We start from the raw sequence: 19515 nt of genomic DNA, 5'->3' as shown, positions 1-19515 counted from the left end.
CGATTATTACCTGTTTCAGTTTTATTGGCAAATCCTGCTGCCTGTTTGATAGCAGCTGCTGTAAGTGCTAATCCTCTGCTTCTCCGTAAACCGTGTTGTAACACAGTCTCAAACTGAGCACACAGGCAGATAACCCTGTTAACAAAACAAGTGAAATGTATGACAATGTAATTTCAAAGTTTGTGAGAAGATTTGTAGCTTGGGTTCTGTTGTGAACCACAACAATGTAATTTGTTTAGAGACAATGTCTTTAAAAGGTCCACTTTTGTTGAATACCTGACACCAGCTGAAACTTAAGATGCAAAGGTAACTTGCAAGAAATGTCATTCTTTGATAGAGAGCACAAAACATATTGCCACAGACATAATGGGCTGAAAGGCCTGTTCCTGCTGTCCTGTCTACGTTCTGTGTTATTAAAACAAAGTACATTTGGTTCAGAAAATAGTTAAACAATTAACTTAAATTTGAGGATGATTCAAATATGAAATTCAGATATGAAAAGAATTGCACAACATAGTCCGTTTAGTGCTCTCTGATAAGTATGATTCTTAAAAACCAAGACAAATACTTTGCAGAATTGTCGCAAAATAAAACTTTGTCGCAAAATAAAACTGTTGAGATGAGATAAGATTTTATCAGAAAAGGCTCAACAAAATGACTTGCGTTTGTGTTACCACGCTTGTAGATAGAGTTGACACACAAGTTTATCAGATTCTTTGGACAATCTGTGTTCATCATAAAAAGGAGTATTCACGTAAAAAGAAAGAAAATGTTAATTTATATTGTTTTATTTTCTGGAGCTTCAAACAACCTATCCTGACTTTAGTCTAAGATGTATGAAACAGCATTTACAGTCAGGTTTACAATTAATTTAACTGTTTTAGCACCACAGACATTTTAATGCTTTACATTGAAGAAATGTTCATTCAGTAAATATGCAGGAAATTATTTTCTCATGAAGTGTATCTATAAGTTGAATTTTGAAAATATGGTAGTGTAGCCTGCATCACTTTAAAAATTTCAATCAAGTAAAAATTGTTTCACTTATTAAAACTTTAAATTTTGTGTTTGCTCCTTACAAAATACTAACACTTTGTGATGAAAATGCTGTTTGTTGGGTCTTAGCTTCTGGCATAGCATAATAACCAGTGATTCCTTTGCCTTATCCTCAGCCTCCATACACAGGCCTAAGTAATAACGTTATTCAATCTGCAACAACATACTTTCAGTTTAAGTACATACTGAGAAACCTTCATGATCCAACACTTTAGTTTTTCAGTCACTGTAATCAAAATGTACTGATTTCATAAAGTTTGTCACTGCACTTTCTTGAGAATGCAACGAAAAAAAATTATTTTCGTGAAAATAGCTGCACAACAGTTACAATAAACTCTAGAATGCCCCTTATTATAGTGAACACAAATTGTCCCAACAATCCGATAAACTGTGTTAACTCTATCTACAAGTGTGCTCACACAAACACAAGTCAATTTGTTGAGATTTTTCTGGTCAAGCCTTACACATAAGCTCCCAATTCAACAACACTGATCAAATTTTGTTACAATTTTGCACAATAGTTTATTTTGTTCTGGTTTTTAAGAATCATACTTATCAGAAGCACTAAATGGACTATGTTGTGCAACTTTTAAGATGGGGTCTCCTCTAAGAAATTCAAAATTGTGAAACATATTCAAATTTAATAATCACCCAGTGAAAAGAAGCTGACAGAAGACCACAACATCAGGATTTGGGGTTGTATTTTAGCAAGTTCCATGTCAAGAAGGATTGCAAGATGAATTTATTTCAGGCTGATTCAAAGGCTGAGTGATTTGTTAAATTCATATGGACATGTGAAATTGAGAGACATTGACCTGCAAAAAAATCAGTCCACAATAAATGAACTGCATTATCTCAAACAGAAAAAGTTCAAAGCTAAAATTAATACAACCAGGAAAAAAAAGAAACATTGAAATAAGATTGTGATCATCCTTTCACAATCTTAGGATACTCCAAAGCACTATGCACTGTGCTTTTGAGGGGGATTTGCTCTCATAACAAAGGGAAGCTTGGCACATAATTGTGTATACCAAGGCTTCCACACATGGTTGTGCAATTAATTACCAGATATTGAGTTGAAGTATGAACACAGGACGCTGGGAGGTTGCCCATGCTTCTCTTCAAATACTGCCATAGTATGCCCATTGATTGGACAGTTCAGTCCTCAGTCCAATTCCTTATCTAAAAACTATCTCCAAAAATGCAACAAGTAATGAACTAAACCTAGATCACATGCTCTACTCCTGAAATGTGGCTTGAACTCATGATCTTTGGGCTTACAGCCAAGACTCAGCTGGAAAAGTGGTTTGAAGTCAATATAATAAATTAGAAACAAATTTAAAAGTATTCTTCACAACCGAAAATCTATTTCTTCAATACTGATAAATGGAAGAAATAAATTCTGCAAATCTACAATGAAGACTTGTATTGTACACACCAAGTGATAAATAACCACCATGTCAAGAAGAAATTGGTGTTTCTCTTACCGACTGTCAGTATCTGATGCAATTTCTTTTCTTCCTCCAAAGCGAATTTGGCACTATATTTGAAAAAGGGAAGTGAATGTCCAATGAGAAAGCAGAGAAGAGTTTCATGTAATGAAAAGAGAAATGTTTTTAGTCCTAAGAAGGCTATATTTCAATAGCACAAATTAATCATTATTCAATTGTTTCTATATCTGCAAAGTTGGTTTTGGTACTATAGCATTCATCCAAATCATATTCTTCAACTGACTCAAGCATCAAACACTACCACTGCAGTGAATACACAGCGACAGGAGTTATCCAGTTAATGTCCCTAGAAAAAGTAACAGACTGATTCATCTACATCAATATGTAACCAATCATCTGAACCTCCCCACTATCGGAGACTGCATATTTGAAGATCCAACACCAAAGAATGGAAACAGAGGCAAGAGAACAACAGCAAGGAGAAAAGAGAAAAAAAACTCCCAATACTGATTTCTATTTTGAGTAACAAAAATGGAAAAGCGTGATCAAGCTGTTGTCTCTGTCTGTGACAATAGTTGGAAGACTAGCAGTCATATACTGTATTACAATACAGGGTTTGAAACTGAGATTTTCTGTAGTCACATTGGAAACAACAGTGAGGCATTGATGTGGCAGAAAAAAATTGTGCTGAAGTTGAAGCAACACACTAATAAACAATGTTAGCAGGTTAGGTGGTTTAGGAACAATACCAAAGTTAATTCAACAGAAATATGAGGGTCTCCTCAAATGATTTATCATTCAAGCACTTTTCCAAATAATCCTGCACAAATTGAAGAATATGCTGGAAGGCTAACTGAAACTATGCAAAATACAACATTAGCAATCACAAAATTCAGCACAAGTACAAAGTTTACAGTAATTGAGCACAGTACCATAATGGGCAAAGCAGTAGTCACTGTAATCGCATTTACAGGCGCAGGTAAAAGGCAAGGAATTTAACTCAGTTTATGACTTCCCAAAACCTACCAACCATCTACAAGGGACAACTCAGAACCTCAGAGGTGTGACAGAATGGTCACCACTTGCCTGGATGAGACCTGCTCCAACAACACTCAAATTAAGAGGCCCTCTTGCATGGCCTTCCATTGATGCACTGAATATTCACTCACTCCACCCAATTCACAGCGGCAGCAGTACGTACCATCTATGAACTGAGCGCAACAACACATCAAGGTTCCTTTGACAGCACCTTCCAAATCTGTGACATCTGCTGCCAAGAAGGATGAGTAGACAGGCAGGAGGCTGGAAGAACATTGCAAGCCAGGCTGCATCAGGAGGTGGAAAAGTCAGCATTTCGAGTGTAACCTTTCTTCAGGACTGGAGGTGGTGTAAGGGAAGCTGCAGATAAAGTGGGTGGGAGAGGCAGGATGGTGAAGTGGGGATAGGTAAAGACAGACAGAGGTTACGGCCTAATCGGTCAATGGGAGGAATGAATCCAGTGGGTGGCTGGGAGGAGTGGAAGGGAGGGGGAAGGGCTGGGAAGGGAGGATATTTGAAATTGGAGAACTGAACATTGAGTCCTCCAGGCTGTATGCTGCCCATGCGGAAGATGAGGTGTTGTTCCTCCAATTTGCAGTTTGGTTTGTTGTGGCAATGAAGCATTACAAAGGTACCTACACCAAACAGACTGCAGCAGTTCAAAAAGGCAGCTCACCATCCTCTTTTCCAAGGACAACTGGTGATGGACAATAAATGCTGGTGTGAAAGAATACATTTAAAAAAGCAACAATTACACAGCAAATCAATGATACACAGTTTGGGATTCCATCAGGAATATGGCTCTGGAGCTCATTAAAACTTTGGTCTGAATAAGGACGAAGAGTTCAATTTAAGAGGGGACATGGGAGTACTGCCCTTGAAATTAAGGTAGCAGTAGACCAGCTTTCCCTTTCACTGAGTCATTGTGGCATCAAGGAACCCTGGCAAAATTGGAAGCAGTGGGAACCAGGGGGGAAACTCACCAATGGTTGGAATCATACGTGACACAAAGGCAGATGTGGTTTGTGGAAGCCAATCATGTCAGTTCCAGGACATTGCTGTAGGGGTTCTTCAAGGTCGTGCCCAAAGCCCAATCAGCTTCAACTGTTGTATCACTGATCTTCCTCCCTTCATTAGATTAAAAATAAGTATGCTCACAGAAGATTGCACAATGTTCAGTCCTATTTGTGACTCTTCAGATAGTGTGCCAACATGCAGGAAGACCTGGGTGACATTCAAGCTTCGGCTGATAAGTGGCAAATAAGATTTGTTGCCATACCATCATCTTCAACAAAATAAAATCTAACCAAAGCCCAATGACATTCACTGGCATTACAACTGCTAAATTTCCCACTAAAAACAGTCTGGCAGTTACCACTGAACAGAAACTGAACTGAATAAGCCATATAGATACAACAATTACAAGCACAGATCAGCCACTGGAAATTTTGAACTGAGTAACTCATCTTCCAACTCCAAACCCATTCATCATCTGTAAGGCACAAATCAGCAATGTGAAAGTACACGCTTCACTTGCCTGGAGGAGTTTGGCTCCAACAACATTCAAGATAAACACTATTCAGGACAAAACAGTCCCCTTGATAAGCAACCATCCAGCAATTTAAACATTCTCCTAGCTCAGAGACAGAGATGCTACCCTCTAAGTCACAAAACCTCCTATGATTATATGAGCTGCATCTCAAAGGTCAAAATTGTTCTGCTATTGTACTGCATAATAAAGATCAATTTGACACAATATGACAGTGATTCAAAGTTTTGAGCACACAAAATGAATAAAATCAAGACTCATATTAGAATTTAAATGTGATTAGAAATCCAATTCTTTTAAAAACATGAAAATAATTTTTAAAGTCTAGCATTCTATGAGCAGCACACTGTGAATATGCATAAAAATACTATTTATGCTCTCACAAAAGCAGGTGACCCAACAATTTAACTGGAAAACTATCTTTTTATGTGTATACATAGTACTGATTCAAAGTGGTTTTTAAAAGCAATAAATTGCTATTCTTCAAGATGGAAACTGTGAGACACTTTTAGTTACTGTAAGGTAAGTGGTATTGCGTGAAAAATACAGAGTTCACATAACAAAAGTAATCTTGGGCTTTTTAAAAAAAATCATTTCCACTATCTTAAAGTGATATTTCAAAAATACTTCAAAAAGAAATTTTCTATGAGGAAGTGAAAATACTCGAATTTTCCTGCAATACTAGAATTAGGTGTTGCATTGTAATCATGAGCTAAGCCACCACTAAAAAGGACTCATCTGAATTACGTTTGAAGCAGATTTTAAAAGAACTTCACCAAAAATTAAAATTCAAAAGCCTACATCCAACATTCTTAAATCAGCTTCTTTTAACAAAAACAATCAAGACACCTGTGAGAAACTAAGATGAAATCCGGACCTTTATTTTAAAAAAAGCATGCGTTCTGACAGAGTCTACATGGTTGCAAATTTGGAAGCTTTAATGTAATGAACTGCATGACACTGATGGAATAATCTGACAGTTTACTATTTTATTCCCATATATGAAAGGTGGTGTTGAAATTGATTCACAGACTTGTTAAGGAGCCTAGTCAAGAATTTCCAGGTTAGCAATCTAGACATAAATTGTATTAATTCAATTAAGTTAATTTTGGTTTAGGTTTCAACTCAATATCATTTGCATATTGCCATCAATAAAATCTTCAATGAATCAGCATTTTAGAACTTGAGACAGTCTGCACCACTGAGAGCTGATCTACTTTTATTCCTCTTGTGAAATATTAACTCAGGTATTTCCATTAGAGATACTGACTGAGTGTTTATTGATCATATTAACCTGTAAAGTTATTTCTGGCTTATGAATGCACAATTTTGTAACGATACACAAGATTTATTTACCTGCTTAACAGCATCGAGAAGTCTTTCAAGCAGAGACTGCCTCCTACAGTCATTTTGTTGGGACACTGAAATTAAAATCAATGCTCAAAATTAGATGTAAACCATTTTACGTGCATTGAATCATATTACGTGTATAGAATCATAGAATGATTACAGCATCGAAGCAAACCTAAGAAAGAATTTCATTTCACAAATCTTTACTTGCCAATCTCTTTGAATTGGTGACCTTTGTTTCCCAACGTTTCAATTTATTCTGACCACAACCCTCATGGTTGTGAAGACCTCAATCAAATTTCCTCACATCCTTGAATTCCCCAAGAAAATCAGACCCAGCTCCTCCAATCAATGCATGTCACTGAAATTTCTCATTTTTTGAGCCACACTTGTGAATCCTTTCTACATTTTTGCTACTGCTTTCACATCCTTCCAGAAGTCCGGTGCATGGACACAATACTCCACTGGAGGTTGAACCAGTGTTTTATGCAGGTTTATCAAAACCTCCTTGTTTTTGTAATATATGCTCATATTTATCAAGTTCAGGATCCAGTACCCTGTTTTCCCATCCAGTCTTGTCATCTAAGATTTATACACATATACCCCAGGCCCCTTTGCCCCTATACTCTGTTTAGATTTGTACTTTATATTTCATATTACTTCTTATCCTTCTTTCCAAAATAACCAGCTTCATGTTTCTCTGAATTACATTTCATCTCCCATTTGTCCGTTTATTTCACAAATCTGTCTTCATCCTTTTGAAGTTTAAACCTCCTTTTCTTGGTTCTTCAGGATTGAGGATGGCCTGCATGATTTATGTTTCTGTCACAAGAGGTGCAGAAGATGTGTCTGGACATTTTATCACTTTCTCCAATATCTCAATCTCATCTCCTTGTGCTCCTGACAAAGCACCTCAGCGTGTTCTGTACCTTTCTGAACAAAGCTTCTTTATTTTGGTTCACCCCAAGTCAGGATCTCCCACACATCAGTGAGGATGCTTGATCACTTCAGGCACACTTTGAAAATATTCCTGAAGCACCTTCGCTGTTTCCCATGGAGCCTCCAGCCATGACTGAGGAAAACAGTTCTTTTGAGTCTGCTGGCAGGCATTTGAAAGGCGGATCTAGTTTTGCATGATTACCATCTCATGGCTGGGCATATTATTTTGGTAGTGGACACTGCTGTTGGACCGTCATTCTTGCCACCAGATTTGAAGTATTTTGCAAAGGCACCATTTATACTACATCTCCAATGTTTTGAGATGCCTGCTGGAAGTTGTCCAAGTTTCTAAAACACAGAAGCGTGCAAGGATCACTGCTGCACAGTAATCCACAACCTTGGTCTTGGGTTTGAGATCCTAGTCTCCCAAGCCTGTCTTCCAAGTTTAACCCTATGTACAATACAGATTACAACATGTCTAAGTTTTGCATCATCTACATTTTTTTTAAATCGGTCCCTCCGCTCCCAAATGTAGAACATTAATATATATCAAAATGTCTATAAATATATAATAAGGCATCCTGAAAAACAAGCTAATTTCTTGTTCTCCTTTGTTCTTTAAGGGATCAGATGAATGCCATTTTTGCTTGCATGATAATAACTGCACTAAATGTTAGATGCAGCACATAAATACTTTTGCACTACTGCTAAGTAAACCACAAAATAAATACAGACCTTTTTTTTTTACATGTTATGAAAGTTAAACAGTATTTTTGGTGTATTCTTTAGCTCACAGCAAGCAATACCTTAGAAGCTCTGCATGTCACATGCAAAATATTTCAGCAAATGTTCAGTAACATAGAACAAGTAAATATTAGAGTAATGTTATTCATCACTCCAAGACTGAAAGTGGAGACAGAATACTGCTACAGGTTTCTACAAATATTTCAAGGGCCACAGACTGAAACAAAAATCACTTTCTCTCATTTCCTCATCGCATTCTACTGATTATAAAAATGAGTGGAAAACTTTATTGTACTTGTTAATCTGAATATACAAGATGCTCAACTAATATATAAGATTTGTGGAGTTGTGACACAGAACTCTACCAAATTGTTCCAAAATATAGACATTATACATAGGAAATTCCAATTCTCAAAACATGCTGTGGGTGGAAGTTGGAAGGAAATCTAGTGCCAAGTAGTTCATCACAGTATGAGAATACTGCCAAAAATTCTTGTACATTTTATCAATCAATTCTTAAAGTAAAGTTAAAGTCAGTTCAATCAGACAGAAATCCCACACAAAAAGACTATAAGACGTAGGAGTAAGAGACCTTAAGACATAGGAGCAGAAATTAGGCCATTCAGCCATTGAGTCTGCTCTGCCACTCAATCATGTCCACAACATTTTCAACCCCATTCTCCTGCTTTCTCCACGTAACCCTTGAGCCCCTTGATATTCAAAATCCTATCTATCTCAGTCTTAAAAATACTCAATGACCTGGTCTCCACAGCCTTCCGCTGCAACGAATTCCACAGATTCACCACTCTCTGGCTGAAGAAATTTTTGCTTATCTCTGTTTGAAAAGGTCTTCCCTTTACTCTAAGGCTATGCCCTCGGATCCTAGAATTTCCTACCAATGGAAACATCTTTCCAACATCTACTCTGTCCAGGCTATTCAGTATTCTGTACATTTCAATTAGATCCCCCATCATCCTTCTAAACCTCTTTGAGTATAACTCCAGAGTCCCCAAATGTTCCTCATATGTTAAGCTTTTCATTTCTGAGACCATTCTCGAGAACATCTTCTGAAAACACTTCAGGATCAGTACATCTTTCCGAGATATGGAGCCCAAAACTGTGCACAACATGTGGTCTGACCAGAGTCTTACAGAGTCTCAGAAGTACATCACTGTTTTTATATTCAAGTCCTTTCAAAATAAATGCCCTCATAACATTTGCCTTTCCTTTTTCTCAAAGTTACTGTGTCCTTGATTTTTTTCAGAGGGGTCTTAAAACAGCCCATGCTCTGAAAAAGCTGAGTTAGTGCAGAGATGAATGGTTTATTGGGACCCTCTTTGTTTATCCCTAAACAGATGTTACCTCAGGCCAAAGGCTTTCATATTTTAGAATTAACTTGTATAATGAAAGGGGAGCAGCCAGTCCAGGCAGCTGAGGTGTTTTGATTCAGTTACAACAGGGGATGTGTGAAAAGCTGCTGGACTTCTCGCTCTCTTGCCTTGCAAACTGTAAGTCTGTGCCATGTTTTACTGTTTGTGCTAAGGGATGTGTGTGTTTTCAGAACAGCATCATTAAGTCAGGTTTGGACAGGTTAAGTTATCAGGTGTTCTATTTTCTGTTTTTTGTGTTTTATTCTGTAATTTTGTAAATAAATTTTGTTTGTTTAAAACTTGGCAGTCAACCCAGCTAATTTACACTGGGAATATCCACTATACACCTAGCTAAACAAATAGCAAAGCTACCTGCTTAAAGAGGTTTTGAGGGGTCTGACCTAGTCCATAACACTTTGTAAATGCTGCTTCAACCTGCAAGTTTACCTTGAGAGAATCCTGGAATGGAACTCCCAAGTCTCCTCGCACTTCAGACTTCTGAATTTTCTCCCCATTTAGAAGGAGTTCATGCCTCTATTCTTCCTGCCAAAGTGCATCACCTCACACTTGCCCATGTTGTACTCCATTGTCACTTCTTTGCCCACTCTCCTAACCTGTCCAAATCCTCTGCAACCTCCTTACCTCCTTGCCATGGGAAATGCAGAGTTATGGAGATAGGACGGAGGCAGTTGGGTCTAGGTGGGATGCTCTTCAGAGGATCAGTCCAGGATCGATGGGCCAAATGGCCTCTTTCTGCACTGTCGGGATTTTATGATTCTATGAATTCACCAAGGCTCCTTAAACAGCACATTCCCACAATCTTTACAACCTTGAAGGATGAAAGCAATGGATTCATTGGAACACCATCATATTTAAGTTCTCCTTGAAGCCAAGTGCAATCCAGGCTTGGAACTGTAATCACCATTCCTTTATTACCACTGGGTCAAAATCCCAGACTCCCTTCCAAACAGCACTGAGTGTACCTGCAACAAAGGACTGCAGTGGTTCAAGACAGCATCTCAATATTGCCTTCTCCCAGGCAATTAGGGATGAGCATTAAATGCTAGTCCAGCCAGCAATACCCATATCCAATAAACCAATTTTTAAAAACTGAAACACAAGGCATGGGTTAAAGTTCTATTACAAAGTTAATCAGCTATTTAAAAGTTAAATCCCTATGATAGTTCATCCAAAGTGGGAATTAATATTTCCCCTAGATCACACTAGTTCAAAACAAAATAAGTAAGATAAAGGAACAAACATCAAGAACAATTCACTGCAATATCCACAGATGCGAAGTTCAAATATTTCAGAAGAAATCATAATTACTCAATGCAGTAGCAGCCGTTCTGCTAATTAAAAAATACATCTTTTCCTTATTGTACAAAGGAATAAATGGTATGCTGGAATTTAGCAGCAATACATTAAATAACAACTTCAACATTGAAGAAATTAGGCAATCTTGAAACAGTTATTAAAAAGCCCAGCTAACAATACCACATATCATTTATATTACTGTTGGACTTGCAGTATCACTTCTGAATGGATATTAATAATTTCATTGTGATCCTCAACATGTTAGTGTTGTATAATTTTGTGGTGGATGACATATCACAACATCTAACACCATTATTTGATAGCCCACCTAAGCTGGAGTTAAGGTTATAATCATTTCAATATAATTTTGTAGTTCTGACATTCCAATGGCTTGACTAATTCTGAATGCCATTGTACTGAGGTATTTAGGATAATCTGCTGCTGATACTCTTATAGCTGCTCCTGCCAGGAGATTTGCTGTCATGGTACAATGGACATGTATCTTACTCCACCCTCACACATCCACTGGAGCTTGTCTATGACCACTGTGTGACATCCATCATCCAGCTTAGGTTAACTCCTCTTTCTGGATCAGTGGTGCTGGAAGAGCACAGCAATTCAGGCAGCATCCGAAAAGCTTCGAAATCGACGTTTCGGGCAAAAGCCCTTCATCAGAAATAAAGGCAGAGAGCCTGAAGCGTGGAGAGATAAGCTAGAGGAGGGTGGGGGTGGGGATAGAGAAACATAGAGTACAATAGGTCAGTGGGGGAGGAGATGAAGGTGATAGGTCAGGGAGGAGAGGGTGGAGTGGATAGGTGGAAAAGGAGCTGGGCAGGTCGGACAAGTCCGGACAAGTCAAGGGGATCGTGTTGCTGGAGGTTAGAAACTAGGATGAGGTGAGGGAAGGGGAAATGAGGAAGCTGTTGAAGTCATCATTGATGCCCTGGGGTTGAAGTGTTCCGAGGCGGAAGATGAGGCGTTCTTCTTCCATGCGTCTGGTGGTGAGGGAGCGGCGGTGGAGGAGGCCCAGCACCTCCATATCATCGGCAGAGTGGGAGGGGGAGTTGAAATGTTGAGCCACGGGGCAGTTTGGTTGATTGGTGCGGGTGTCTCGGAGATGTTCCCTAAAGCGCTCTGCTAGGAGGCGCCCAGTCTCCCCAATGTAGAGGAGCAACGGATACAATAAATGATATGAGTGAATGTGCAGGTAAAACTTTGATGGTGGGTTACCCTCCAACTTTACCTTCTGGATCTCGGCAGGTTTTTCACTCTAAATGAACGGTCAAAATACTTACATTTTCTTTTCTGGATGTCACTTTATGGAATACATTTTGCGTTTGCAAATTCATGAACTTCTTCATTTGTCCAAGTCTGTAAGATGGAATTTTTAACAGACATCAAGATCTACACTTCAGGTGCCTCTATTTTCTTCCACAACACTTGAATTATTGTCCAGGTTTTTGAGATGTATGGGAAAATGAACAGAACGCAGCATCTCAAGATTTTTCCTTGTTTCAAGCTTGATTTTGTTATTAGCACATCTTTCATCTTCACAAGACAACTTCTGCAACATATCTCCCATCTTTTGAATCATGTGTCCTAAATAGACAGATTTACCTACTTGTTCTAATATGACACCATCCACTTCAATTTTTACTGTAATTTCGTCTGCTGTTTTCCTTCTAATCAAACTATAAAAAAGTTAATGTAAAAAGCATATTTTTATGCATTAAAAGATAAATCCCAATACAAAAATCTCCACTGTGTACTTGTAAAGAGGAGAAAATCAAGCTGAATGTTAACACAGCTGACATAAAATACTTTTAATGCATTTCTGAATCTCTCATCATACTCTCTATAAGACGACTGAGGAAAAAGCACTGCATTGGAAAGTGGATGTTGTTTTGCGTTAGTAACTGGAACTAAGAAAATAATGGAAGTATACGTTAATATCTGACTGTCCTCAAAATCTGAACACATCATTGGGTATCAATTTATTTAATTCAACAATCTGTACTTGATATAACAGCTAATATTTAAATCAATAAATGAATCGAGACAAACTGGAATTATCGAGGAGGTCAGTAATTCTACCTACAACATTGCATGGCAAAAACTCACTTCCTAACTCTGCAAAGCCTGTTCACCATCTACAAGGCACAAATCAGAAATGTGATAGAATATTCTCCACTTGTCTGAATGTATGCAGCACGAACAACATTCAAGAAACTCAAAACAATCCAAAGCAAAGTAGCTCACTCGATTGGGAGCCTGTCCACTACATACAACATTCAGCTCGCTTCACTAATGTTCAAGGAGTTTTCAAAGGGATTTCAGGAGAGACTTTTTCACCTGGAGGGTGGGACATATCCAGAAATCACCGCCTAAAAGGATAGTAGAGGGGGGAACCTCATGACATTTAAGAGTACTTGGATGAACACTCGAAACGCCATAGCATACAAGGCTACCAGCCAAGTGCTAGAAAATGTGATGAGGTTCGATAGATGTATGATGACCAGCATAGGCACAATGGACCACTTTCCATGTTGTAAAAATTCTATGGTTCTCAGTGCTTTTAATAGCAGCCTCCAGGCAATCAGAGCTGACGAAAAGTCCTGAGTTGCTGAGAGGATCTCAAAGCAGAAAGCTGTGAAGGTTTCAAAAAAGGAAGACACCATACAAGGCTGAAGAGATGGGTTTAACATGAATCCATGTTAAGAAATAAATGTGCTGAGTTAGGTGATTTGAATTATGAGTCTCAGGAAGAGACTTTATCTCAAGAAAACAGCACTAAGTAAATGCACAGCAGAAATCTCTAACAAGGGAAATTTGATAATAGCTGTGCCTGCAGAGTAAGAAGTTTTAGCATGGTAACTGGAGTGAGACCTCACTAATGTTTGTGTCTGCAAGGTCATTGTTGGCAGAAAAGCAATGAACCTTTCTTTCTAATGTTTGCAATGTAACCTTTCAACTAAACTCTCTACAATCAAACAATTTGCAATTTTCTGTTGTGTAATAAATTTGTGTCTTTTTATTAAAAGTAAGTTTAACATATTCACAAGAGACTGCCAATGACTGACCTCCACAGTAAATAAAGAAACGAAAATAAAACTGATGACTTATATTGCACAAAATACGGAGGCATGGGACTGAGGATGATTTCGCGGTGGGGATCAGAAATTGGCTAGCTAAAAGTAGACAGAGGATGGTGATTGATGGAAAATGTTCTTCCTGGAGTTCAGTTACTAGTGGTGTACCACAAAGATCTGTACTGGGGCCACTGCTGTTTGTCATTTTTATAAATGACCTGGATGAGGGTGTAGAAGGATAGATTAATAAATGTGTGGATGACACTAAGGTCGGTGGAGTTGTGGATAGTGCTGAAGGATATTGCAGGTTACAGAGGGACATGGATAAGCTGCAGAGCTGGGCCGAGATGTAGCAAATGAAGTTTAATGCTGAAAACTCTGGAAGGAGTAACAGGAATACAGAGTACTAGGCTAATGGTAAGATTCTTGGTAGTGTAGATGAACAGAGAGATCTCGGTGTCCATGTACATAGATGCCTGAAAGTTGAAACTCAGGTTGATCAGATTGTTAAAGCGGCATACGGTGTGTTCGCTTTTATTGGTAGAGAGATTGAGTTTCGGAGCCACGAGATCATGCTGCAGCTTTACAAAACTCTGATGCGGCCCCACTTGGGAGTATTGCATACAGTTCTGGTCACCACATTATAGGAAGGATATGGAAGCTTTGGAAAGTGTTCAGAGGAGAGTTATAGAGTCATAGAGATGTACAGCATGGAAACAGACCCTTCGGTCCAACTCGTCCATGCCAACCAGACATCCCAACCCAATCTAGTCCCACCTGCAAGCACCCGGCCCATATCCCTCCAAACCCTTCCTATTCATATACCCTTTCAAATGCCTCTTAAATATTGCAATTGTACCAGCCTCCACCACTTCCTCTGGCAGCTCATTCCATACACGTACCACCCTCTGTGTGAAAACGTTGCCCCCGAGGTCTCTTTTATATCTTTCCCCTCTCACCCTAACCCAATGCCCGCTAGTTCTGGACTCCCCCACCCCAGGGAAAAGACTTTGCCTATTTACCCTATCCATGCCCCTCATAATTTTCTAAACCTCTATAAGGTCACCCCCTCAGCCTCCGATGCTCCAGGAAGAACAGCCCAAGCCTGTTCAGCCTCTCCCTATATCTCAAATCCTCCAACCCTAGCAACATCCTTGTAAATCTTTTCCAAACCCTTTCAAGTTTCACAACATCCTTCCTATACCAGGGAGACCAGAATTGCACGCAATATTCCAACAGTGGTCTAACCAGTGTCCTATAACAGCCGCAACATGACCTCCCAACTCCTGTACTCAATACTCTGACCAATAAAGGAAAGCATACCAAATGCCTTCTTCACTATCCTATCTACCTGCGACTCCACTTTCAAGGAGCTATGAACCTGCACTCCAAGGTCTCTTTGTACAGCAACACTCCCTAGGACCTTACCATTAAGTGTATAAGTCCTGCTAAGCTTTGCTTTCCCAAACTGCAGCACCTCACATTTATCTGAATTAAACTCCATCTGCCATTTCTCAGCCCATTGGCCCATCTGGTCAAGATCTTGTTGTAATCTGAGGTAACCCTTTCTAGGATGTTAACCGGTATGGAAAGAAGGTCTTACAAGGAAAGGCTGAGGGACTTGAGACTGTTTTCGTTAGAGAGAAGAAAGTTGAGAGGTGACTTAATTCAGAGACATAAGACAACCAGAGAGTTAGATAAGATGGACAGTGAGAGCCTTTTTCCTCGGATGGTGATGGCTAGCACAAAGTGCCATAGCTTTAAATTGAGGGGTGATAGATACAGGACAGATGTCAGAGGTAGTTTCTTTACTCAATGCGTTGTAGGGGGCGTGGAATCCAATGCCTGCAACAGTAGTAGACTTGCCAACTTTAACGGCATTTAAACGACCACTGGATAAACATATGAACGAAAATGGAACAGTCTAGGATAGATAGGCTTCAGATTGATTCCACTGGTCAATGCAACATCAATGGCCGAAGGGCCTGTACTGCGCTGGAATGTTCTACGTTCTATCAAGCCAGGTTTCACTCTGAGATCTGACCGGTCGAGTATCACCATGAGCTGTGAACACAGCAAAGTGTAAAGAAGGAACTGGAAAAAGTGCAATTATCAGAGGAAGGGTTCTGAAAAAACTATTAAAACTAAAAGATGACAATCTCCAATGGTCTGATGGCCTGCATCCAAGGGTCTTACAAGAATGACTGCTAAGACAGTAGACACAGTGGTTGTAATTTTCCAAAATTCCTTATGTTCTGGAAAAGTCCCAACAGATTGGAAAATAGCAAATCTCACTCCTCTGTTCAAAATGAAGACAGGCAGAAAGCAGGAGATTACAAGCCAGTTTACCTAATACCTGCCATAAGGAAATTGCAACAGGTCAGTTTGAAAATCTTCAGAAATCAGGTTACATGCTATATTGCATGTTTTGTCAACACGAATTGGCTGTAATGCGATTGACTAATAGGAGCACTGTTTCTAAAGAACAAACTTTTAAAATGTGTGCTGATTATAATGTGATTGCATCGCCAACACTTTAAGTGCTATTTTTATGCAGCATGGGGTTGCACAAAAATGCAACCAATGTGTAATAGAACAACAACTTGTATGTGGTTTTGCCAAAGGGGAAACCAGATTTAACTAATTTATTAGAGGTCTTTGAGGAAGTAACAAGCAACATGGATATTTGGGAACTTATGAATGTAATAGCCTTGAATTTTCAGAAAACATTTAACAATGTGCCACAGCAAAGGTCACTGGATAAAATCTGAGCTCATGGTGTAGGAGGCAACATTTTATCATGGTTAGAACTTTGTTCAGCTTACCAGAAAGAGAGGGCAAGTATAATGGGTGTTTTTCAGGTTGACAAGATGTGACTTGATGCCACACGGTCAGTGCTAGTGCCTCAACTATTTGCAATATATAATGAGTTGGATGAAGGGACTGAATATACAGTTTCAAAATTTGTTGATGGTATTATAATAGATAAGACAAGAAATTGCATTGAGGACATACAGGCTGCAAATATATGGGTAAAATGTAAATTTGCCATTGTCCCATTGAACTGCTCTCTCATAACAGAGATCCAACTCGTGGTGATAAAATCTGAGGGTCGTCATGCCTCAGGCCAGGAATGAAGATAAGAAGTTAGTACCTCCATGGTAACTTCAACCAATGCAGGAATTGAACCAGCAATATTGGCATCACTCTATCACAAACCAACTGTCCAGCCAACTGAACTAAATGATATTGGAGATCTAGACAGGTTAGGTGAGTCACCAGAAAAATTGGCAGATGATGTATAACATTGGAAAATGCAAACTTGTCCACTGTAGCAGGTATAAATAGAAAAGCGCTTTAAGTCGAGAGATTGCAGAGCTCTGTAGCATAAATAAATCTAGGTGTTCTGGTAAATGAATCATGAAAAGATACTATGCAGGTAAAGCAAAAGATTAGAAAAATGAATACAAAGTTTTAGAATATTTCGATGGGAACTGAATATAAATATGGGCAAGTTTTTCTACTTTTGTAAAGGGTGTTGATATAATTGAAATGAGAAGATATTGAGAGAAAGCTTTAAAGACTGATTCCTGGGATGAAGAAGACATCTTATGAAGAAAGTTTGGACAAATTGGGTCTGTATTCTTTGGAATTCAGAAGAATCAGAGGCAATCTTATTAAAACATTATCAAGAGGTCCTGAAAGGACAGATGCTGACAGAAGGGAGAGACTAGAAGCAGAAGACACTTTAAAAATAAGGTTCTTCTATTTAAGACACAGTGGGGGCGAAAGATTTTCCATCAGAGGGTTGTCAGCCCATGGAATTCATTGAATATCTTTAATGCTCAGTAGGACAGATTCTGAAGTGAGAAGGGAGTCAAAGGTTAGAGAAAGTAGACAGAAAAATACAGCTGAATCTACAATCAAAGTAACCACAATCTTTTCGAATGGCAGAGCTGACTCAAAGGGTCAAACGGCCTACTCCTGCTCCAAATTCAAATGTTTCTATTGTTACAAAGCCTGATTGCATTTGTTAAGATTGTGTTTTTTTCCCATTTCCTAATCAGCTTATTACTCCCAAAATTCAAATTAAGAGCTGATTTATTTAATTTTACTTCAACTGGAATTCTGATTGTAAAGAATAATTTGTGGTGTATTTCCACCAAAGACTGGTTGGGACTGCTCCATTAGAAGAAAAGTCTTTCATTGAAGATAGAAATATCAGCTGGACAAAACAACGGATGGATTCAGATGAGTCACACTGTTGTTTCAATGAGTGGTGAAAGACCTCAGTACACAACAATGCCAGAACAATCAGAGCGTCAATGAAAGATTATACAGGACTATTATAAATGTTTATAGTTTTTTTTCTGTTGTAAATGTTGTAACAGTTTTATTCAAAATTATGACATAGGAAGTAAGATTAGCATGAATTAGAATTACAACCTTTGTTCCTAATTCATTGGTAAATACTTTTCAATCAACCGTTGAAAGATGCTGTTACATACCTCTGGAGCAGGTTATAGAAGAACATGAACCCAGGTCTCTTGGTTCATGGTTGAGACACTACTATTGTACCACAAGAGCCCCAGTTCTAATTTGTTGGAAAAGACTTTATGTTAGGATCTTTCAGGTGTTTACAAGAACCTAAATTGAAAAAAATGGATCAAGGGAAACAAACATATCGGTCAATTTAAAAGTGAAGCAGGTTAATAAAGTCATAAAATAGTTAACAAAGCACTGGGTTCTGGTTTGAGAAGGATAGAAATGAAAAGCAGTGATGTTAAACTTGTGCAGAACCTTGGCTAAACAATACTGAGTCCAGTCTCTATATTCGATGAAAACAATGGAGAAGGGGCTAAAATGGTTTAATGATGATAAATACTGGATAAATCTCTGTTCTTCTCACAGGAAAGACTGAATATACTGGGGTCCTCCAGAAAGCTTAGTGATCTGTGAGAGGCCTTTTAAGATTATGAATTGTTTATGAAAAGGTACAAGTCGTGATGCTTGCATTTGCAATGAAAAGCAAAATCTGGCACATATACATTCAACAGGAAATTCAGAAGAGAAGTTTTACACCTAGAGATTAATACCAATCTCTCTAACAGGGAGGAGTTGAAGGGAAGAATGTAGATGTATTTAAGAGGTAACTGGAAACAAATCAAAAATTGCACTGAAAGGGTTAAAGGATTGGAGGAAGGTTCTCGAAGTACAAATACCAGTTGGACACCTATTCTAGACACTGAACCAAGCCAGTGAAATTATATTTAATATTAACGTCATCTGTTCCTTTTTAATATATGTTACTTCAAATCTGTACATTCAAAATACAAGGTAGTATGTAAAAAACACTAGATTTTCTTCAACACTCCAAACACCGTGCTGCCAATAATGACAATTTATTAGGGTGATATACTGCTATAAAATCAAGAATCTGAAGTTCCATAGGAACTCTAAAAGCAAAAACTTGCACTTTAGTGCAACATTCCGAATAGCATTTATCTCCAAATACGCTTAATACAAGCATGAAAACAAGCAAACTGTTCACTGGCAGCATTTTTGAAGACAGAACATATTCACAATATATTTGCATATGTACAAGGAGAGAG

The 19515-nt window shown here is 38.5% G+C and overlaps 1 protein-coding gene across 2 annotated transcripts in view; it reads right to left on the bottom strand.

The window, feature by feature from the left end:
* Positions 1-19515, bottom strand: part of snx29 (sorting nexin 29) — a 502976-nt gene that overhangs the window by 472752 nt on the left and 10709 nt on the right. For both annotated transcript variants that reach the window (XM_087997616.1, XM_087997617.1), the window contains exons 2-4: positions 6451-6515; positions 2544-2596; positions 11-135 (exon numbers count right to left, since the gene is read on the bottom strand). In XM_087997616.1, the coding sequence (XP_087853742.1) occupies positions 11-135; positions 2544-2596; positions 6451-6515 (243 nt within the window). The remainder of the gene's footprint in view (positions 1-10; positions 136-2543; positions 2597-6450; positions 6516-19515) is intronic.

Source organism: Chiloscyllium plagiosum, unplaced genomic scaffold (assembly GCF_037043375.1).
Source record: "Chiloscyllium plagiosum isolate Xiang-an unplaced genomic scaffold, Cpla_swu_hap1 HiC_scaffold_20, whole genome shotgun sequence".
Taxonomy (NCBI): domain Eukaryota; kingdom Metazoa; phylum Chordata; class Chondrichthyes; order Orectolobiformes; family Hemiscylliidae; genus Chiloscyllium; species Chiloscyllium plagiosum.
Note: the sequence above shows the minus strand (reverse complement) of the source record. Positions and strands in the feature narration are given on the sequence as shown.